The 24264-nt window shown below is 36.1% G+C and overlaps 1 protein-coding gene across 18 annotated transcripts in view; it reads left to right on the top strand.

Moving 5' to 3' along the window:
- KDM4C (lysine demethylase 4C) overlaps window positions 1-24264 on the top strand; it is a 443090-nt gene that overhangs the window by 263735 nt on the left and 155091 nt on the right. For all 18 annotated transcript variants that reach the window (XM_058695403.1, XM_058695399.1, XM_058695405.1 and 15 more), the window contains 3 exons: window positions 17383-17564; window positions 19455-19668; window positions 21527-21603. In XM_058695403.1, coding sequence (XP_058551386.1) covers window positions 17383-17564; window positions 19455-19668; window positions 21527-21603 — 473 coding nt within the window. The remainder of the gene's footprint in view (window positions 1-17382; window positions 17565-19454; window positions 19669-21526; window positions 21604-24264) is intronic.

Below are 24264 nucleotides of genomic sequence, written 5' to 3'. Positions count from 1 at the left end.
ACCCTGTTCTGGTCTCTCCTTGGCTGTTAATAGCCATGTGCCTTGGAGAACAAAGAAAAGTCTAAGGTTCATCACATGTTTCCTCATCTGTTTGATGAAATGGTTGGATTAGTAGTACTAAAGTTTTATTCAAACTCTAAAGTTTCATTCAAACTTGAATTCTATGAAAATATAATAGGAGAGTATCCTCTGTAGTCTCTTGCTCCATGTTAGCCTTTCATCGAAAAGCAAAATGGTGAAATATAAGAATATCCCTCATCCACAGTGTTTCCCCTCTGTAAAAAGTTCTCTGCCCATTTTAAAAAACAAATGCTGTTTTATGACTGTTGCATGTCGTGCTCCAAATGTTATTAATTTTTACATAATGATCTCTTTGTTCCATCAATTCTTATTAGCTTGAGGTAATATGACACTTTCATAATAAGCACGGTTGTATTTTTGTCTGTTTAAGCAATAAAACAGCAACTTCAGCAGATTACTAGGTAGATTGGCTTGGAATGTGTATTGATAGGTCACAGCCAATGTTTTCCTGCATTATGTGGACATAAAACATTAAATGTTGTTGGCACTCAGATTTAATGGATATTTTATCTAGCACTCGGCTGTGTAATAATAGTCGGACATTCTCTGTTTAGCTTGATTTCACTGTCAGTAAATTCCATTGGCAGCCCCGATGGCGTTGACTTTTTACTACAATATGGGGAATAAAAATCAAAAACATCTTCCTCTTGTTATGCTAGTGGCTTCATAAGGGTTTGATTGAATTAGAGGGAAAAATCCTAGCTTTTAACTTATATGGTTGCTTTCTGTATATTTTAGAAAAATCTTGGAACTTTTCTAAGCAACAGTTGGCATCAAGTCTTAAGATTGGGTGTCTGTGCTGAAAGTGCTGGGATTGTAAAATGATAGTCAAGACTTTGATTCTTTTGAATTCATGTGGATATTGTTATTCTTAAAGTCTGGTAGAAACATCTGAGGGACAGCTTTTGATACTACAATTGTGTGGTTCATTCCATTCTTTAGAAAAATAAATTATTGTATTGGGTTGAAATGTGTGAAATTGCTAATACTGTATTTGATTTTTTTTAATCTACAGAAACTGCAATTTTATACAACTTAATATATTGCTTTATATTTCCTTATGCTTGTACACGACCCACTTTCCCTGGAGACAAAGATAGACCATTGAATTATCCCATATGCTATACCATATATTCTGCATTTCTATTTCCACCTTTTGGTTGTGAAACTGACTATGAAGATCAAGAAAAACCATGAAAAGTTTGCAAAATTTACATAGATTTTATGTAATTTTAAAATTTAAATTTTATCATTACTTTACTGTCTTTATTTAATTTGTTTTGCCTCTGACTACTGAAAACTTAGTGCTGAGCTGGCAGTGTTGTGCAGGCTGATACTTGGGGACCATCGTCCTGGATTTTAAGAGGGGACTTTTCACTGCTGGGGCTCGGGGTGGGGGTTGGTTAAGTGACATGTCAAAGGCTCCTAGGGAGTGAGTAGGAAGTGGCTCACTTTATCATAATTTTAATTCTGTATATTATTGTGTGTTTTTTTTTTTTCCTTTTCTCTTTTCTGGTTCTTAGTTTCCCAGTTTAAAAAAAATTATGAGGTAACTTTTTAAAAAAAAATATGTATCAGAGGGATCTCTAAAGTCTATGCTGATATTCCATTGTTTTATTATTCATGTTTTGTTGGAGAAGCATTTTCAAGATTGAACCATGTAGTGATTTTTTTTGCTGTGCTAGTAAAAAGGAGTAGAAACTTAAAAGGAAAAAAGGTTTGCTATGATATATGAACATGTTTGAATATTACTCACATATTGCCATAGTTGCTAATGTCTTTTCTTGAGGAAACATCTTTACAATGCTTGTAAGTAAGTTAGCCAAGGATCCGGAGTAAGAATCTTCTTGGGAGAGAACACTGAGTACAACCTCAAGAGAGGCTTAGTGTGGCATGTTTGAAGAACAGCAAGTAGTATAGCTGGCAGGACCACCTGATGACTTTGGATGTGGGACGGCAGAATGAACATTTACCACCTTGTCCTCTTCTTACTTCTGTGCCTTCTCTCAAGTAGCCAGTGCACTTGTTTTCCTAGTAATTGGTGTGCTGGCAGCTCTGAATGAAGTTCTTTCTGTTTCCTTAGCAGCTGTTTGATATGCTGTGCAATTCCCGTGTCGGTGCTTGGGTCAAAATGTCTCAGGATTCTGCTATCTTTAACACAGATGACCAGGGCTGACCTTTAGCTAAGGGGAGCTTTTTTGGCAGATAAATTGCAACATGCTAGTGGTTCTTTGCTTAGAGATCTTATTTAACCAGTTTTTTTTCAATATATGAAATTTATTGTCAAATTGGTTTCCTTATTTAACCAGTTTTTGAGTTTGTATTATAGATGCCATTAATGAAATGGTTTGAGAAACTGGAGATTTCTCCCAAGGGAAATTTTGAACTGTTTGAAGGCAAAAGACTTGTTTTTATTTCTAATTATCAGCATCTGTCATATTGCCTAGCACATAGTGAGATTCATGTGCTCACTCTTTTACTATCTTTGATTTGATGCTTGGAATAAGCTCCTTTTGGTATCATGTTGCCAGCTAGTTTTTCCAAAGATAGGCCAGCTTTCTTTCAGGAGTTTTCTTTTCCCCATCCCTACCACAATGTGAGAATTGACCTTGCTACTTTCTTCCTATTGAACACATTATTAGCAATTGTTATTTATAATTCTTGAAGATAGATGGTATTATCATCATTATTACTGTTGAGAAAACTGAGCTCAGAGACTTTGATTCACTTGTCCAGGACCACAGACTGGTAATTGGTAGATGACAGGCTTTAAATCCTACCTAGTTTCCAAGTTTATACTTTTTATTTTATCATATTTGCAACCCCTGATAAGAGCCCCAGTCCTGATAAGAGAAGCTGAAGTGAGCACATATAGATGTCTAAGAACCAACCATCTCTGTTGACAGAGTAGACCATTCATAGTAGCCCTTGTTGTTGTCCATGTGTATTGTAAGAATATATACATATGTGAAATACAAGCTAACTTTCTTAAACAAGTTTAAGCAACATCGGTAATCCCAAAGTTCTCTGTGAAACCTACCTCCCCAGAAGCACTATTAAGTATCAGAGTATTTTTGTGTAATAGAAATTTTGAAGGGCCATGCTTTGGAATGTTTCTGTTGTTTAAAACAGTACATTGAATGAGTTGGAAAACATCATTTTGAGATATTTTTGAGATCTCTATTAGTGTAATGTTATGCATAAAGAATAAAACTATGTCTATGCATTTAGTTTAAGAAGTGCTTTGCAACTGAAATAGCAGAATTCTGTTACCCACTATTATGTTCATAGTTTAAGGGATTTCAGTTTTTCTTAATACATAATTTAATTTTTCCTTAATGTCAGTACTTCCCAGGAAAGCCACACCTAAAAGTCCTATAATTTTTTTCTCTTTTCTACTTTTGAACACACTTTTACAAACCTTCAAAATTCAGTGATTTATAAGATCATTGAAATACAGTTTGTATACAGATTGTTAAATAGTTTGGGTAGGAACAATAAAGTTCCCAAGTTTGAATTTCTTTGTTTTTTTTTTTTTGAGTAGTTCACTTGTGGCCTCAACATCCTCTCCCGCACTTTCTTCCAGGACATTGAAACCATATATAATGCTTCCCAGGACTGAAATTTTGTTCAAGTACCTGAAAGATAACAGATGCTGCTGTGCTCCTCATAGCAGAGAATAGTGCTAAACCAGCCAAAACACATCACTGCAACATAACCCCAGCAGCAAAATGGTTGTGGTGATTGGTAAAGGGAAATTGTGCTATAGTAGAGTAGATGACTTTCCCCATCTGCTGGATTCCATCAGCAAGTCCTGGCAACACCCCTTCAACAATGGCCCAAGTGTTCTTCTGTTGAGAAATCCACTTACACTAGGAAGCAAAATCTGTTAAAAAAGACTGTACTGAGGAGTGAATGAATCTGACATGTATTTGTTTTTAAACTGTTTTCCCCAGTTCGTAGGAACTACCTAATATTATTCTGACTGCAGGATTTTTTTAACTTTAAAGATTGCATATTTTTATAATTACAAAAACTTACAAATTCCCTTTTTTATTCCAGATTTTTAAATGTATCTTTATAGAATTGACAACATTCTCTCCATATAGTTTTATATCAGTATTTTGTTTATTAATATAATATTTATATTCACTTAATATTATATATGTGTTTATATTTATTATATTTTATTAATGCTCTTTAAAAACATCATTTATAATGCTGGCATAATATGGCCATTCCATAATTTATTTATATATTTTTAAATGAACACTTTTGGGGGGATACTTTTGTAAAGGACATTAATCTTTTTTATTAATCATAAATAATAGTGATGTTTTTAACTGGGAGAATAAAGGCTTTTTTTCCTGAAAGGATAAATCTTTTTTTTTTAAATAAATGCTTATTCATTTTTGAGAGAGAGAGAGAGAGAGAGAGAGAGGAGAGGAGGGGTATAGAGAGAGGGGGACAGAGATGATCTAAAGTGGATTCTGCACTGACAGCAGTGAGTCCGATGCGGGGCTCGAACTCACACACTATGAGATTGTGATCTGAGCTGAAGTTGGACACTGTACTGTCTAACCTACCCAGGTGCCCCCAAAGGATAAATATTTTGATAGAAATGTTTATATAGATATTTTAAAAGTTATTTATTTATTTTGAGAGAGCTCAAGCAAGGGAGGGGTAGAGAGAGAGGGGGAGAGAGAATCCCAAGCAGGCTTTGCACTGTCAGCGTGGAGCCCGATGCAGGGCTCAAACCCATGAACCATGAGATCATGACCTGAGCCAAAACCAAGAGTTGGGTGCTTAACCAGCTGACCCACTCAGACCCCCCAGAAATGTTTATATAGTAAGAGGGAATTGGGTACCTGTCTAGATGAGCTTTTCCTGTTTCAGTCTGTCATGTCATGTTAAAAGTTTAGTATTTAGGGCATATATTTTAGGTAATTTTCTAGATGAAAATTTTCTGGATAATATTTGCAAAGATTATGCTGCAGATCCCACAGGTTAATGCTGGAGACCTAAAAGGGAAGGAAAACCATCATTTGTTGAAGCCCCAGGCCTTACATATTAATGGCTAGCAGCTTTATGACTGGTATCTCATATAACCTTGTAATTTAGAAAATCTTGTGCTCATTTTGTAGGTGAAGAAGCAGGTTTAGAATTGTAACCAAACTTTAAGACCACATGGATTGCATGAATGAAACATTTTAAGTTATTTTAATAGAGTTGTATTGAAGCTCCACTCTTATAGTCATGTTTACCTCAGATTAGTTGCATGACTAATTCTAATTATATAATTCTGATTAGTTGTATAACTAGTTCATAACTAATTGTGGTTCTAGACCACAAAGTCAGGGGTTTATTACATTTCTTACCTAATTTATTATAATGTTTAACTATATGATAATTTGCCATAGACTTAATTTTATGATCACATGAGCTAATATTTTTAAATATTATATTTTAATTTCATTCTTTAAAATAAACTTGTTTTTAGTCACATATACTTTTGTATGAAAAGCAATGTAAATTCTTTTATATAGAAAGTAACCAAAAATAAATACCTAATCAGTAAAATTAAAAGTGTGTATCTAGGGGCGCCTGGGTGGCTCCGTCGGTTAAGCATCCGGCTTTGGCTCAGGTCATGATCTCACAATTCGTGAGTTCAAGCCCCGTGTCGGGCTCTGTGCTGACAGCTCAGAGCCTGGAGCCTGCTTCACATTCTGTGTATCCCTCTCTCTCTGCCCCTTCCCTGCTCATGCTCTGTCTCTCTCTGTCTCAAAAATAAATAAACATTAAAAAAAATTTAAAAAAAGTGTGTATCTACAATAATCTCTAAGATCACTTCTCAGTGTCCCCTGCTACACCTTGGAAAGTTTTATTAATTTGAGAGAGAAGTTGCTCTCTGAATAATGGAACATAACTCCAAGTGAGTATAAAAACTGTTACAAAGATTCTATGAATATTTTAAGATTCTCAAGTGAATTGCAGCAAGCCTAACTATTTTTTTAGAACCAGAAAGTGTTTAGGATTTCCTGGGCTCCCAACTTTGTAATATGTGCTAGGATTGAGTCTCTTCCATGCAATCCCTTTCTGACTGCTGTGTAGTCATTGGGTCAACATCAGATGTACCACTGGCCCTCAACTCTATAGTTACATACTAAAAAGACACATTTCTAGCTATGCCTTTGTGACTGGATTCAATCTTTGAAAAACACCATTGTTTATGGCCCCGAGGAAAGGGCCAGTACTACAAGTATGAATATTTCTGACAGCAAATGTGTGGGTCATATTTCCCCATCCAACCATTTCTTTCACTCCCCAGACACAACTGGGTGTCCTACAATTTAGTTTCTGATGCTAACAGCTCAGAGTTAGTGCAGCCCCCACAGGTTAAGGAGTCATTGCCACAAGATGCCCCTACTTCAGATATCAATTGCAAGTTGTTACTCGTGACCAATGTACTATAAAGGCTGGGGCTTCCTACAGCTCCCTTCTCGGGTTTGATCATTTGCTGGAATGGTTCACAGAACTCAGGAAAGCACATTATATTTACTGGTTTACAATTCAGGGACAGCCAAAAGGAAGGGATGTACAGGGCAGGGTTGGGGTGAGGAGAGTATGTACAGAACTTTCATCCCCCTCCAGGTACATCACCCTCACAGTATCTTGATGTGTTCAATCCTGAAGCTTTCTGAACCCTGTTGTTTAAGGTTTGTTTGGTTTTTAAAGTTGCAGCATAGTTAATATACAGTGTTATTTTCATTTCAGGGATACAATATAGTGATTAAGTAATTCTGTACATTTACTCAGGGCTCATCATGATAAGTGTACTCTTAATCCCCTTCACCTATGTCACCCATCCTGCCACCCATCTCACTTCTGGCAACCATAGTTTGTCCTGTATAGTTAAGAGTTTGTTCCTTGGTTTATCTTTATTTTTCTTTGTTTTGTCTTAAATTTCATGTAAGAGTGGAATCATGTATTTATCATTCTCTGATTGACTTATTTTGTATGTGTACACACACACACACACACACGCGCGCGCACACACACACACACACACACACACCACAACTTCTTTATCCATTTGTCTATCCATGGACCTTTGGGCTCCTTCCCTAATTTGGCTATTGTAAATAATGCCGCAATAAACATAGGGGTGCATATATCTTTTTGAATTGGTGTTTTCATATTCTTTGGGCAAATACCAAGTAGTGGAATTACTGAATCATGTAGTAATTCTATTTTTAATGTTTTGAGAAATCTCTACACTGTTTTCCAGACTGCCTACACTAGTTTGCACCAGCAGTGCATGAGTGTTCCCCTTTCTCCATATCCTCACTAACACGTTTCTTGTGTTTTTGATTTTAGCCTATCTGACAAGTGAGAGGTGATATCTCATTGTAGTTTTGATTTGCATTTTCCTGATAATAAGTGTAGATTTGATTTGCATTTTCCTGGTAATGAGTAATGTTGAGCATCTTTTCATGTGTCTGTTGGTCATCTGGATGTCTTCTTTGGAGAAATGTCTATTCATGTCTTCTGTCCATTTTTTTTAGTTATATTATTTGTGTTTTGGGTGTTGAGTTTTATAAATTCTTTATATAGTTTAGATACTAATCCTTTATTGGATGTGTCATTTGCAAATATTTTTTGCATTCAGTAAGTTGTCTTTTAGTCATGTTGATTGTTTCCTTTGCCGTGCAGATGCTTTTTATTTTGATGTAGTTCCAATAGTTTATTTTTGCTTTTATTTCTCTTGCCTGGGGAGACCTATCTAGAAAAATGCTATGGCAATGTCAGAGAAATTACTACCTGTGCTCTCTCCCAGGATTTTTATGGCTTAAGGTCACATATTTAGGAACTTAGTCCATTTTGCATTTTAGAGCTTTTGTGGAGGCTCATTTGTCCACACAATTGAATAAACCATCGTCTATTGGCAATTTAACTTAATCACCAGCCCCTGTCCCCTCCACTGAGGTAAGAGGTGCAGCTGAAGTGCCAATCCTCTAATCATGCCTTGGTCTTTCTGGTGGCCTGCTTCAATCCTGAAGCTATTTCAGGGCCCCCAACTACCAGTCAGTCATCGTATTAGCATACAAAAGATGCTTTTATCTATTCTAAGATTCCAGGAGTCTTAGAAGCTCTGTGTCAGGAACGAGACTAAGACCAAATATTTCACCCAATGGTACTCTTCTCACCCATACCTCTCAGGAAATTCCAAGATTTTAGGAGCTCTCTGCCAGGAACTGGATCAAAGACCAAATATATTTCATTTTATATTACAGTATCACAGTGAGTATGATTTGAATAGCAAGCAGGGAGGATAATTTTGGAGATGCATTTAAGACACACTGATGAAGCATGAGGTGAGTTGTAAGCAGGCTGCCTATGAGGGGCTGCTTAGTGTGATTTTATGTAAGAGGCAGAAGTGTGATCACCTGTTAGTATTCAGCTATCATATATATAAATAAAGTACTGTTAATTTACCTCTTAATTCTTCTTGAGCACTATTCATGGGTACTTTGTGCATATCTATTCCCATTACCTCTCTCCAAGAGCTCTTATTTCTGCCAGAAATATTTAGAATCAGAGACAAAGTTTGGTTTCTTAAGTATATATCAGAAAAAAATTATTTTTAAAAATTTTTTAGTTTTTTATTTTTATAAGATTTTATTTTTAAGTAATCTCTATACCCAACATGAGGGCTAAACTCACGACCCTAAAATCAAGAATCATATGCTACACTGAGCCAGGCAGGTGCCCCTAATTTTTAATTTTGAGAGTTTTAATTTTAATTCCAGTTAGTTAACATACAGTGTTATGTTAGTTTCAGGTATACAATATAGTGATTCAACACTTCTGTACATTGCTGGGTGCTTGTCACAACAATTGCACTCCTTAATTCCTGTCACCTATTTCACCCATCCCTTCTGGGAACCATCAGTTTCTTCTGTATAGTTAAGAGTCTGTTTCTTGGTTTGCCTCTCCCTTTTTTTCCCCTTTGCTCCTTTGTTTTGTTTCTTAAATTCTGCATATGAGTGAAATCATATGGCACTTGTCTTTCTCTGACTTATTTCACTTAGCATAAATTCTAGCTCCATCCCTGTCATTATAAATGGCAAGATTTCATTCTTTTTTACGGCTGAGTAGTATTTCATTTTATATATACTTTATATTTTATATACAAAATATAATTTTGTGTATATGTATGTGTGTGTATACACACATGTGTGTGTACATACATATACACAAAATTTTATGAACTTCTTTACCCATTCATCAGTCGATGGACATTTGGGTTCTTTTCATAATTTTTAAAAATTTCTTTAAATCCAAGTTAGTTAACATATAGCGTAATAATGGTTTCAAGAGTAGAATTTAGTGATTCATCACTTACATATAATACCCAGTGCTCGTCCCAACAAGTGCCCTCCTTAATGCCCATCACCCATTTAGTCCATCCCCATATCTAACACCCATCCAGCAACCCTCAGTTTGTTTTCTGTATTTAAGAGTCTCTTATGGTTTGCCTCTCTCTGTTTTTGTCTTATTTTTCCTTCCTGTCCCCTATGTTCAACTGTTTTGTTTCTTAAATTACACATACAAGTGCAATTATATATTTGTCTTTCTCTGACTTATTTTGCTTAGCATAATACATTCAGATTCCATCCATGTTTTTGCAAATGGCAAGATTTCATTCTTTTTGATTGCCAAGTAATATTCCATTGTGTATATCCAGATAGATAGATAGATAGATAGATAGATATACACAGATATACTACATCTTCTTTATCCATTCATCAGTCAGTGGACATTTGGGCTCTTTTCGTAATTTGGCTATTATTGATAGTGCTGCTACAAACATTGGGATGCATGTGCCCCCTTTGAATCAGCATTTTTGTATCCTTCGGATAAATACCTAGAAGTGCAATTGTTGGGTCGTAGGGTAACTGTATTTTTAATTTTTTGAGGAATCTCCATATTGTTTTCTAGAGCAACTGCACCAGTTTGCATTTCCACTAACAGTGCAAAAATGTTCCCCTTTCTCCTCATCCTTGCCAACATCTTTTGTTTCCTGAGTTGTTAATTTTAGCCATTGTGACAGGTGTGAAGTGGTATCTCATTGTGGTTTAGATTTGTATTTCTCTAATGATGAGTGATGTTGAGTATCTTTTCATGTGTCTTTTAGCCATCTAGATATCTTCTTTGGAAAAATATAATTCAAAAATAATAAATATATAAAATATAAAAATAAAACAAAAAATAAAATATTTAAAAATATAAATATATGTATTTATATAAGTATAAATATAATCATTATCATTGATAATGTTGCCATAAGCATCAGGGTACATGTGTCTTTTGAAATAAGTTATTTTTGTATCTTTTGAGTAAATACCTAGTAGTGCAATTCCTGGATCATAGGGTAGTTCTATTTTTAACTTTTTGAGGAACACTCATACCATTTTCCAGAGTGGCTGCACCAGTTTGGATTCCCACCAACAGTTCATGAGGGTCCCTTTTTCAATACATCTTCACCAACACCCGATGTTTATGCTGCTTTTGATTTTAGCCATTCTGACAAGTGTGAGGTGATACCTCATTGTAGTTTTGATTTGCATTTCCTTGATGGTAAGTTATGATGAACATTTTTTCATGTGTCTGTTGGCCACCTGGATATCTTTGGAGAAATGTCTGTTCATGTCTTCTGCCAATTTTTTTTTGGTTGGACTATTTATGTTTTGGGTGTTGGGTTTTATAAGTTCTTTATATATTTGGATACTAATCCTTTATCAGATATGTCATTTGCAAATATCTTTCCATACGTTGGCTATTGCACAACTTACTGTTTTTTTAGTGACATGGCAATCAAAAATTTCAGGGCAGCTATTGAAGGTGCTGCTGGTATGGCAGTAACATTTTTAACAGGTTACTTCAGTATATTTATCCAAGATAGTATGTATTTTCCCCATTTTTCCATCATAGTAGTGGTTGTTAGGGAGCTGACCATCCTTCATGGGAGGCCACCTAAGCCATTGCTTACATTTCCTTTCTCAGGACAAAGTTCCGGAGAACATGGTGTCTTGAGCTGTGTTACACCTTGCTTCTATGAATTCTGTATAAGCACTTATACAAATTTAAGGAACTGCTATGTATTTAGGCTCATGGTTTTCTTAACTGTATTTCACTCACTACAGAGTTATGGGAACATTTTTGTAAAGTGCTGTTAGCATAGAATTTGTTTTCTACTATAGCTAACAAACCGTGTAGACCTTGATGAAGGAACTGAGAGGAAAGGATGCCTTCTTCTAGTATTGACTTGTTTTCTTTTTGTTTAAGCATCACACATTGATTGGGGAAAGTGATTTATAAAATTCTTGCCTGGCTGTCAGAACAGAGTCTACACCTGTTTTGTTTGGGCTGTATTGTTGAACAGTAACTCTGTGATACTAATATTTTCAGTGTAATATATATATATATATATATATATATATATATATATATTACATATATTACATAATATATATATATATATGTGTGTGTGTGTGTGTGTGTGTGTGTGTTTCTCGACCTTTTTGCTCTCAGGACTCCCTATGCACTTAAATTTTTGAGGATCCCAAAGAGGTTTCCTTTCATCTTGTCATGTCCTTTCCTTTTTGCCTTCCCTTCCCATGGGTTTATTCTATGTATATTTACTTGCTGGAAGTTAAAACAGGAAAAGTTTTAAATGTGTTTAACTGTATTTAACTGTATTAATTCATTTGAAAGTAGCAATAATACATTCATAAATAGTTACATTTGTTTTCATAAAAAACTAACAATATCCCCAAATCATAAAAAACAAAGAAGGGAATGGTATTGTTTCACATTATTTGCACAAGTGTTTAATATTAGATTTAATAGAAATAATTGGATTCTTATATCTGCTTCTGCATTCAGTGTGCTGCATTATGTTCTGGTTGAAGTATGTGAAGAAAGTCCAGCTTCACACAGATAGGAGATTGGATGGGGTGCCATATTTCAGTAGCCTTTTCAGATAATTACGGATATTCTTCTTTGACACTACACCAAAGCTTGACATATGTTAGTTTTTTTGAAGGTTAGTTGCATTGTGGAATCTGAAATCACGTCAATGAACTCTTTGTACTCTGTTAAGCTACAGATTCATTGGTGTGTCTTGCACTTTGAGTCATTCTTTTACACATGCTTCATTTTGTAACAGCATCCATTGGTAAACAGTTACATAGGTCTCTTTATGTAATATTTAAAAATTACATTTGATATTATCTCCATCAATCTTGTCACAAACAGCTTTAAGTATTGGGAAACTATCAAGCTTATAGTAGTGGATACACATTTTCTAGAATTCTAATTTTGACTCATAAACTTGAATTTACCATTGTCAACAAATACTCTGAATAGTTTTTTTTTTTATTAAAATGACAGTCTTTTTGTTCCCTTTCATGAAAACTCCTGCCAGACCCAAGTCTGAGTAACCATAGTTTGTCTTTTAATCATTCTTTTAAGTAAAAATGGTGTCCCGTGAAAGACACAGCTTATACATCTTGCAATTCAATTAATTGCATATGTGCTTTTCCCCAAGACAACTATTGAACTTCATTGTGCAGCAGAAGTACTGTATGAATATATCCCATGTTTATCACAAATTTAATAAAATAGATGCCAGGGTGAGATAGACAAATAACGTCTTTGTGTTATTATGAAAGTAATTCTGACCATCCAGACCCTGTGAAATTGTCCTTTGTGTCTCTGGGAGTCCACAGACCTTACTTTGAGAACTGCTGTTAAACTATTAGCTCTTCTTTTGTTCTCATTGGGAATACAGTAACTGCTGGTAATGTTTTCACAGATTTACCAAACTTTGATGCCCTTACGCCAAGGGATTTTTCATTTACCTCACTCGCTCCTGAATCTACAGCAAAGTGTAGCATTCAGGATGAGACTCAGATCTGTGTACAATCTTCTGATTGTTGGTATGCTGTTATAAAAGAGGATATAATTTTTTGGGGCGCCTGGGTGGCTCAGTCAGTTAAGTGTCCGACTTCGGCTCAGGTCATGATCTCGGCTCAGGTCATGAGTTCGAGCCCCGTGTCAGGCTGTGTGCTGACAGCTCAGAGCCTGGAGCCTGCTTCCGATTCTGTGTCTCCCTCTCTCTCTGCCCCTCCCCTGCTCATGCTCTGTCTCTCTCTGTCTCAAAAGTAAAAATAAAAACATCAAAAAAATTTTAAAAAAGAGGATATAATTTTAGTAATAAAAACATTGGTAATTCATTAAATGCTTGCAGTGTCTATGTCTTTTTATGTTTGATAATTTCTACCTTGCCCTTTTATTTTACAAGGATGTTGTGAGAACTAATTTGATATTTAACAACTGTAAGAATCTATTTTTATCACATCACATGTTTTAAAATACATCACGTTGTGAGGTAATTATGTACTAATGAGTACAGTGACTCATTTAGGGGTTCATTAGTCAACTATAGTTGAAGAAAGAGAGGAAGAGAGGAAATTCCTAGGCATAGTGATGCCAAATGATCGAAACGTCTCAAAGCTGCAATAAAAAAAACATTTTTCGTCATCTGTATATTGGAAGTAGAAGTATTTTTTTAAAAAACTAAGTAGATGAAGGTGTACTAAAATGGAACCAAGAAGTGTGGAGGTTCCTCAAAAAATTAAAAATAGACCTACCCTATGACCCAGCAGTAGCACTGCTAGGAATGTACCCAAGGGATACAAGAGTACTGATGCATAGGGGCACTTGTACCCCAATGTTTATAGCAGCACTCTCAACAATAGCCAAATTATGGAAAGAGCCTAAATGTCCATCAACTGATGAATGGATAAAGAAATTATGGTTTATATATGCAATGGGGTACTACATGGCAATGAGAAAGAATGAAATATGGCCCTTTGTAACAACGTGGATGGAACTGGAGAGAGTGTTAATGCTAAGTGAAATAAGCCATACAGAGAAAGACATATACCATATGTGTTCACTCTTATGTGGATCCTGAGAAACTTAACAGGAACCCATGGGGGAGGGGAAGAAAAAAAAAGAGGTTAGAGTGGGAGAGAGCCAAAGCATAAGAGACTCTTTAAAACTGAGAACAAACTGAGGGTTGATGGGGGATGGGAGGGAGGGGAGGGTGGGTGATGGGTATTGAGGAGGGCACCTTTTGGGATGAGCACTGGGTGTTGTATGGAAACCAATTTGATAATAAATTTCATATTTATTTATTTATTTAAAAAAAATAAAATAAAATGGAACCAGGAACAGGAGTAGAGGCTAAAAGGGAGAGTTTTCATTTGAAGTAATGTGATGAAAGTTTTAGATATCCCAAAGGGATTCCCCACACCCAAAACCTTCTTGGTTCCCTAAGGGATTGAGATTTGTTGTTAAATGAATGTCATTAATCTATGAAAAGCAATAGCCAGGTTAGTCTGTGGTTGACCAATGCATGGGTCAAGAGTAAGCAAGAGTTCTTGGGAGATGGAGGAGAGGATGAAGAAATTTCAGGAGGACAGAATGTTTACCTTCAAAAATGTGCCAGTGATTTTGACTTTTAAAGCTAAAGTAAAATATGAATAATCATCTGATTAAATGCACTATCTTTTCCCCCTCATAAAATATTGTAGCATTTAATTGATAAACAGATCAAATGAAAATAAGATGATTAGATGGATTTTACATAATAATGTATATATTAAGTATGTCACTTTAGACTTTACAAAGAACTCCAGCACTTTAGATTTTATTTTTTTTAAATGTTTATTTATTTTGACAGAGAGAGAATGCATGTGCATTCAGTCAGGGGTGGGACAGAGAGAGAGAAAGAGAGAGAGAGAATCCCAAGCAGGTTCCGCAATGTCAGCTCAAAGCCTAACATGGAGGTCAATCCCATGAACATGAACCCTGGGGTCATGACCTGAGCCAAAATCAGGAGTTGGATGCTTAACCAACTGAGCCACCCAGGCACCCCAGCACTTCAGATTTTAAAGAGAAGTTTTACATTTACTATTTCACTTTAAAATTAAAAAGAAAAAAAAAAAAGCTCTTAAGTAGGTGAGAAAGGAATTCTCACTATGTGAGAATCTATTTACCCAAAGCCGTAAGCCTTTTGATCAAAGACTTTGAATTTAAAAAAAAAATTTTTTATGTTTTATTTATTATTTTTGAAAGAGAAACACAGCACGAGTGGGGAAGGAGCAGAGAGAGAGGGAGATACAGAATCCGAAGCAGGCTCCAGGTTCTGAGCTATCAGCACAGGGCCAGACACGGGGCTTGAACCCATGAGCTGTAAGATCATGACCTGAGCTGAAGTCGGTCACTTAACCGACTGAGCCCCAAAGGGCTTGAATTTAAAACTAGGTCTCTGGAGTAACAGTTCCCTGTACTTGGTGCTGCACAGTGTTGCTGCCTTGCCACTTTTAAGTGATGGGATTACATAGTTATGTTCACTGTGTATTCTGGCCTGGAGATTATCCAAACAGAAGATAAATACTCTTTGGGCCAGAGTACAACATCACCTTTGGGGAAGAACATCTGTAGAGCAAGATTCTCTACCAGGTCACTGTTGAGAAAGTTTGGGAAGTGTTCAATTTGAGTCAGGCTGTCCTAGGTCAAGTCTTGCTCTGGGTCTTGCCCACACTCTCTGGCTCCATTGTTAGGAATTGTCCTTTTCCATTACTTCTTTCTCTTTGTTAGGCTTTTAGGAGATAATAGTATTTCCTCCATCCCTAAAGATATTTTGAGAACTCTGCACATTTACTTATGACCAATCAAAGGGATAAGGGCATCATCTATCTTGTATGTTTCAACCTTTTATAATAAAGTAAGTGATATGGTAAACTTATAGTGTGTCAGGAAGAGGCAATAGCTATTCAAACCCAAAGGATTTCTTTTAGTTTAGATCCCAGTTTTAGTGTGTATGTGGGAGATATTAGCCTGTAAGTTAAGGACCTAATGGTATTTCAAATTCTTGGTCGACTTTTCACTCCCATCTTTCATTTGTCAAATCTAAGTGTTCACAGAAAGTCTTCTATTCTGTATTATAGGGAGACTGAGGTGGAAGTGATTTCTGTTTAGCATCAGATTACTTCACTGCAAACATTCTTACCTTTTGTTTTGCTTTCAACCACTGCCTGGCTGAATACTAAGCATTTTCTGTAGATGATGATGATGATACCACTACCACCATGGAAGCAGGAACATTCCCTTTCACTTCAGTTGGCATTTGATGTCTTTTGAGTTATTTTCAGCCTCATTTAGCCCATCTTATTTTTCCATCTCAGCAAATCTATTTTGACTTTTTTTTTTTAGAACAGGTAAGTCAACAAGGCAAGGGCTGGAGCGCACTGATTCACAGGAGCACCTGTGCTTGGGACTTGAGGACAGTGCTCCACAGTTTTGATTTGTAAGACTGTGACAGCTACTGGTGAGGAGTTTTGGAATGTGTCACAGCTGTAGATGTTAAGTACTAGATGTGCTGTGATGGCTGCCACCTGCCCTGGTATACTGTCCCCTGCTATAGACATGAGGAATTTTTTTCTCTTAACCTGTTAGGTCTTTCTGTATTTTTCTGGCCTTCTATAAAATTTGGTAAAATGGTATTTTTGTGGAGTAGATCTCTGCCTCTTTCACATTAACAGATATATGTGCTTAAGAGACTTAACCCTCGGGGGGCATTATATTGAATAAATAAGATTTGAAAAGGAATTGTCCTTCATATTCATGTGATAGCAGTGTATTGCTTGGCATCTGAAGGTGCTCTATAAATATTGTTATGAATTCTTGAACCCAAAAATTAAATGACATTCAATTAATAAATTTTTGTTTAGCCACATACAATGTTAGGTGAAGAAATGAAAAATATTGGCAAGGCAGTTACTGGGCTAGCAAATTCCTCTGCTAGTTGGAAGGTAATCTCACAGATAAAAGCTACTTTACCATGTGAGTTGTTAATGGTAGCAGTGGAAACACAGAAGTGAAATTGAAGGAGGGGACAGTTTAGTCATTCCTGGCAGGAATGGGGAGGGTGTCAAAAGGAGACTCATTGTCGGGCCATTAGATCTGATCTAGCGCTTGAAGATGAGGAGGATGAAAAGGACATTCCTTTTGTTCTGCTTCTGTCAGAATGTATTTGAAAGATAAAATAGGTTTCCTGTCTGACATTAATATCACAGGTACTTTGGAATGTTTGCTTCTTTTATAACCAGGGTGAATTTTCCCTGGGTCCCATGCTCACAGTGTTTTCATGCCTTGATTTGTAAGAATTGCCCGAGGTTACATCGATTGAGGAGGAAGTGGAAGAAACAGAGTCTTGGGCGAAGCCTTTGGTCCACCTTTGGCAGACGAAGTCCCCAAACTTTGTGGCTGAACAGGAGTATAACGCAGCCATGGCCAGAATGGAGCCACACTGTGCCATCTGTGCTCTTCTTATGCCATACTACAAGGTAATAAGGGTTGAGGGGTCGCTGTCAAGGTGTCCTTTCACTGCTGCACTTTCTGTATGACCATAAAAACACAGATGAATCACTGTAAGGTAAGTATGCACATGAAAAGGAAGGCATTGATATGTATGTACCCACATGGCCGTTAGCAAACAGAATTTCTGAGTGCTACTTGAAAGACATTTTTCTGATAGTGCTTTATTGTTTTAATTAAATGATTGGTTTATTTGTCAGTCTTGGTTTATTTCAGTCAAGGGGAAGTTCCAACCTTTCTTTCTACCTTTTTCATCAAGAAACACAGAACTTAAAGCGCAACCATAGTAAAAGCATTGCAAAGAGAGAACTTAGCCCTACTTTCTGTTTTGTGTTTGAGTATATCACTCTCAATAACATGTCACCTCTGGGCCCACATTTAATTTTTTTTTTTTTTTTTCAACGCTTTTTATTTATTTTTGGGACAGAGAGAGACAGAGCATGAACGGGGGAGGGGCAGAGAGAGAGGGAGACACAGAATCGGAAACAGGCTCCAGGCTCCGAGCCATCAGCCCAGAGCCTGACGCGGGGCTCGAACTCACAGACCGCGAGATCGTGACCTGGCTGAAGTCGGACGCTTAACCGACTGCGCCACCCAGGCGCCCCATGGGCCCACATTTAAAGTGTCTCTCTTCTCCTGTGGAACACACATATGATACAGCAGGACTCAATACAAACCGAATTGTTCAGTTCACCCTCACAGCCAGCTATGCACGGTGCTGTTTTCAATGTTATTTCACATATGTAGTACTGATGGCATTTTAGTTTGCTGTGGGCCACATTCTTTAACACTGTCTTGGACAAAGTGATCTTTAGGAATCTAGTAAGCGTGGAACTTCTTGACCTATTTTAAGATATACTATACTATTAAGTGTATCGATGTGAGCATTCTGTTCTGAGTTATATTCTTAATAATTGAATCAGAAGTATTTTGTTTAACATTGCATCTCTCTTAGAGTCCATGTAAATACTTTCTGTTCAGCCATTTCAAGGCATGAAAATGTGTGATATGCCACATTTTCAGACCTTTGTAAATGGAGGAAGTAGTTTTCTCACTTATCTTTGATGTGGCCCTTGTGAGTGACACACATTGTTTTTATTTTCTGTTTAGTCATTGAATGTCTGTGTTTTCTTGGAAAAACTTAACTGTATTGACTCTGATTTCTATATCATAATCTGCCTGTGTATTTTCCCAATAATTAAAAAAATTCTCACTCAAATTATAAGATATAGGGAAATTTATTAAGAACTCTGGAGATAATAGGATAGTTCATTAAGTAGAATTTCAATTAAGAATTAAATGCTTTTCATATATTTTGGTGAGAGATGACAGTTTTGTTTTGCACATATTTTCTTATTTAGTGACATTTGCCAGATCTTTCTGTCTTGATGTTTTAAAACTTTGTGGTGAGGTGAAAACCTTCAAAAATTCTCTAAAAACTGTTGCACAGATTAAAACTGAGGTCTTTGAATACACTCTTTCAAGTGTGAGCAGGTAAAATTCTTCAGTAAATTAAACCAGGTCTGTTAAACTAGTGGAAATAAAGAAGTGAATAAAAATTCATCAGAAAAATTGATGCTTTCCATGAACTACTTATGTAAGAATATAGTTTTAGCAGGTTATCGCTTTTTGTACAAGCAGATGTACAGAATGTCCTCCTGTTTCTACAGCTTTAGCTTCTGGATGGGAGCCTGAAGAGGAACATTGATAAAAAGCTAATAGTTATATCAAGGAAAGCAACAGGAAGAACAGAAGCTGGAAGTTAGTGCATGGAACCTGTTAGTGGATTTGAGTGACCAGAACAAATGATGAACTTTTTTGCATGTTAATCACTCATGTGAGAATATTATGTTTTTCAGCCAGATAGCAGCAATGAAGAAAATGATTCTAGATGGGAGACAAAATTAGACGAAGTTGTTACTCCGGGAGGAAAGACTAAGCCCCTCATTCCAGAGATGTGTTTTATTTATAGTGAAGAAAATATAGAATATTCTCCGCCTAATGCCTTTCTGGAAGAGGATGGAACAAGTCTTCTGATTTCCTGTGCAAAGTGCTGCGTACGGGTTCATGCAAGTAAATGAATCTCTCGTTCATCAGTCGTTAGCTTTCAGTGCTTCACATAGTCTTTTTCTCTTACTCATTTGTCCCCTGCCAAATGTATTACATTGAACTTTGGCATTTGTAATGGTTAGATCATTCTTTCTCACATTGCTTGTGATGGAAGTATGAGTAAGTATAATAATCCCTTTTTCTACAGTTTTGTGCAGTGTCAGTGAAGAGCAGTTTTGTTTGTTTGTTGTCCAGATAATGGGGTCGTTGTGGGGCTCCTTTCATACACTTGAATTTTACTTATTTTAAGATATAGTTTGTAAAAACTTGACTTTAAGCTCACATGTTGATTCATGATTATTTTTCTTTGTGACTTTTTAAAAAGAAAACAATATTTCTTTGGTGGTTTGGGGAATTATTGTTAAATTTAATAATCATAGAGCTTAATTTTTATTCTTTGTAAGAGTAAGAGATCTCTCTTGCCTTCCAGGGGAGAACAGTCATTACAATTATTTCCCCCCGGACTGAGATGGTAGGGCTCCATACCTGTCTCAGTTTGGTATTTTCACATCATGGATAAATGGCAGATAGGTTTTTGTTTTTTGTTTTTTTTATTAGCCTGCCTTGTAAATCCTCTGAAATGTGAAAATATTCTAAATCTATTTTAAAGCATTTTAATATTCCAGATCTCACGAAATTATATGTCATATTAACATACTTTTGTAGGGCTTATCTCTGTCAGTGTAGCACACAGACAAGGTAGGCATACCTTCTGTATTTACCCCTGAGAAACACCAGTCTTACATTGACTAAGTTGAAATGGTTTCCCTATCATTTATTGATTAATTGCATATTGTCAGCTTCCCGAAGAGATTTGAACATAATGTACTTAAAATATAGCAATTCTTGTACTTGTGTCAGTTTGTAACACACCCATATATATATATATATATATATATATATATACACACACACGTTCACCCTGTATTATTATAGAATATAACAGCCAATTCATCATTTCACAAAAAACTAGGATTTAGTTTTTATTCCTAAATGTACTAGTTATAGAATTTAGCCATAGTATTTCATAAACATGTGTCTGAACTAAACATTTTATAGCCTTGGTTAACTATGATAGGCTTTTCTTTGGTAATCACATTTCTGTTATTTTCTCTTTTATTTAAATGTTATGGAAATTTGATATTAAAAATTACTTCTTTAAATCTTTTAAAACCCTTTGAAAGAAAGTCGGAATAACACATGTTTGTTGGTACTGTATAATTGCTGCTTATATTTGCATCATCAGCTATCTCCTTACACAGTTATTTTGAGTCAGACATGTAACTGAATAGACAAGTAAAATTGAAGATACCCCTTCATCACTAACCGTGAATTGTGCATCCTCTGTCCCTATCACTGAAATTAAAACTAACTAAACATTTTTGAAATGTAATTTTAAATTACATTAATTTGCAAAATATGTCAGAGTTTATTTATTGTGTTATTTTAAAACTTCTTCAGATTTTGCTTCATGAATTGCAGCTTATTTTGAAATATGTTTTGTATGAGTAAAGGACTGGACCCAACAATTTAGAAATTTACTTATTGCAAGAATTATCATCAGTATCCTTTGATAACTATTATGAGCATTTAGTAATAATTACGACCCATACTCTCATGTTTCCTGGTGCTGATCCTGTTAGTTATGAGGCGTGAGAACCAAAAGTATCTTTGAGACAACCTGGTTTATGTTTTGTTCTAAGCAGTGAGAATCAAGAATGGTATGGCAAGTAATTCCGATTTTATGTATTCAGTGCTAAGATGTATAATATTGCCAAAATATGAAAGACCTAATTCATGGATCCATTCTATTATATTATAGGTTGCTATGGTGTCCCTTCTCACGAGATCTGTGATGGATGGCTATGTGCCCGGTGCAAAAGAAATGCATGGACAGCAGTAAGTGGCCTATTTTAATATATTCTAACCCCTCTTCTCACTCTGCCCACTGTGGACACGTTTAAATCTAGCAATAAGGTAAGGCTGTGCACATGCTTTTGTGTGTACTTCTACACTTACCCATCTTTCCAGTCTTTTCTTTTCAAATCATCCTTTCTGGTGGCTCTGTTCATCATTGAAATATTAAATAAATTTCTAGGTGTCACTTCTCTACTCAGGAGCCTACAGAGGTTGCCAGTTCATCAAAGCAAGTCTAAAATATTACTTCATTTTCTGGTGTAGCTCTATTTTGCAATTATTGAAAATGTATTCTAAGTAACAGTCAAGGTGAGGATTCTTGCTGACCCCTAATGAAACCATGCTCATATGTAACTTTTCCACTAACATGAGGTCTTTCCCCCGTTATTCATTCATGCATTCACACTTCAACAAACTTTGGAGTCTGTCCTGTGCTAAGCATTACCATGAACTTGAGACAGAATCTTTCAAAAATAAGATACCCCACTTGGGGGACATAGATTCCTTCTCATTTTAAATTGTTTTTCCTGATGAACCTGTTGAAACTTTAGCTTACATCCAAGCATTGAATTCTGCTCACCTGTTTTTCACTTAATCTACCCTGTCACCTGTTTTTTTACTTAATTATGTGCTACCTTGATATTTCTTAAAAAATCTCTTTCAAGAACTATCAGGCATTTTTGAAAGTTAGGACCTGTTATATCTCAACATTGTACCCTCACTCTTGATCTCAGAGCAGATTATTTCAATTGTAATAGTAGCATTTGCTTTATTTCTCAGTGATCTCCAATGACAATGAATTAAATTTCTTTGCAACTAGAGTTAAAAACCTGATGGACAATATAAGGAAAATGCCTTACATGATGAAAATTTGTCATGATATGTATGTTTAGCTCTCAGGGTTGAAAGAGACATATGGTGACTATAAATTAAACATGTCTGAGAATGTCTTTCTGAGTGATTTTATTGCTGGCATTCACTTTAGATAGTGAGGAGAAAATGGGGGAAAGTATGGACATTCTTTATAGCCCAAATAATCTTATCTATTTGGTGTTAGAGGTACTATCTTCTATTTAAGAAGTCTTTTATTAGTGGGCCCAGAAAACATTTTAATATTTCCTTTGATGCGATCATTATGTTAACAAAAACTATGTAAGTGTAGAGTATCTTAAAATTGGCCAGAAAGTCCTGCTGTAATAAGTGTATTCAATTCTTGTTTATCACGCATGTGCTGTGTTTATTGTATGAGCCAACATAAAGCTTTGTAGCATCAGTCTGGCCAGTGATGTCCTCTCATTTACCCTGAAGTATAGGTTTAGAGATTAGAGATATTCTAACCCAGTTCACCAAGGTGTGAACAATTCTCTGTTTCATCCACAGTTACTGCTTGACTCCTGTGCTTACACACTGAGCAGTTCTGTTACCCAAGGTACTATTGTCTTTGCATGGCAGAGCCAGGGCCAGGCCTAAGCCACCCACCCTGATTTTAAGGCTGCTTCTGATAGTTTGTGCTGTTTTCCTTTAGCATGTCTTAAGAAGGAAATACTACATCAATAACTCTTTAGAACTGATTTAAAGCTTCTATTTATGTTAACCTCTCACAACCTTGGAAAATATGTCTTTTGTGTTTTAATCTTGATACCATGTAAATCTCTTTCAAATTGCAATAGAAATTGAAACTTCTTATTTTAAACAAAGTTTAGTTTTCATTCTTTTTTGAGAGAGAGTGCGCACAAGAGAGCACTCCTGCAAGCATGCACAGGGGAGAGGCAGAGGGAGGGGGAGAGAGAGAATCTTGACCAGGCTCCATGTTCAGTGTGAAGCCTGACTTGGGCCTCAGTCTCACAATCATAAGATCATGGACCTGAGCTGAAATCAAGAGTTAGACTCTTGACTGAGTCACCTCGGTGGCCCAGAAATGGAAATTCTTGAATACAATTTTACAATGATATTTTTAGACCCACATAATATTTCTAAGTGGAAATGACCCAAATTCACAATGAGCCAGTTGTTTTTTAAACTTACCTGTTTGAGTGAATTTTGTCTAGGAAGCTCTATTCCTACTTTTTTCTCCTTAGAAATCAGTGAATTGCAGTTTAAGCATTGCAGAGAAGTAACTGGTAATATCAATATTTTGGCTTTAACTCCCTTATTTAGTATGGCTGTGTTACAATATTAATTTTTAGCAGACATGTTAAGTATGATTCTTTGGGTTTTGTGGCTGGAATGATTGCATTTTATTTATTTATTTAGTTTATTTACATATTTGAGATGGATGGAGACAGCATGAGTGGGGAGGGAGCAGAGAGAGGGAGAGAGAGAGAGAATCCTAAGCAGGCTCTGTGCTGCCAGCACAAAGTCTGATGTGGGGCTTGAACTCACGAACCCGTGAGATCATGACCTGAGCTAAAACCAAGAGTCAGACGCTTTAAGCTTTAACCGAGTGAACCACCAAGTTGCCCCTGGAATGATTGCATTTTATTTTTATTTTATTTTTTTTTTAATTTTTTTTTTTAACGTTTATTTATTTTTGAGACAGAGAGAGACAGAGCGTGAATGGGGGAGGGTCACAGAGAGAGGGAGACACAGAATCCGAAACAGGCTCCAGGCTCTGAGCTGTCAGCACAGAGCCCGACGCGGGGC

Source organism: Neofelis nebulosa, chromosome 12, assembly GCF_028018385.1.
Source record: "Neofelis nebulosa isolate mNeoNeb1 chromosome 12, mNeoNeb1.pri, whole genome shotgun sequence".
Taxonomy (NCBI): Eukaryota; Metazoa; Chordata; class Mammalia; order Carnivora; family Felidae; genus Neofelis; species Neofelis nebulosa.
The sequence above is the reverse complement of the archived record's forward strand: the minus strand, read 5'-3'. Positions and strand labels throughout refer to the sequence as shown.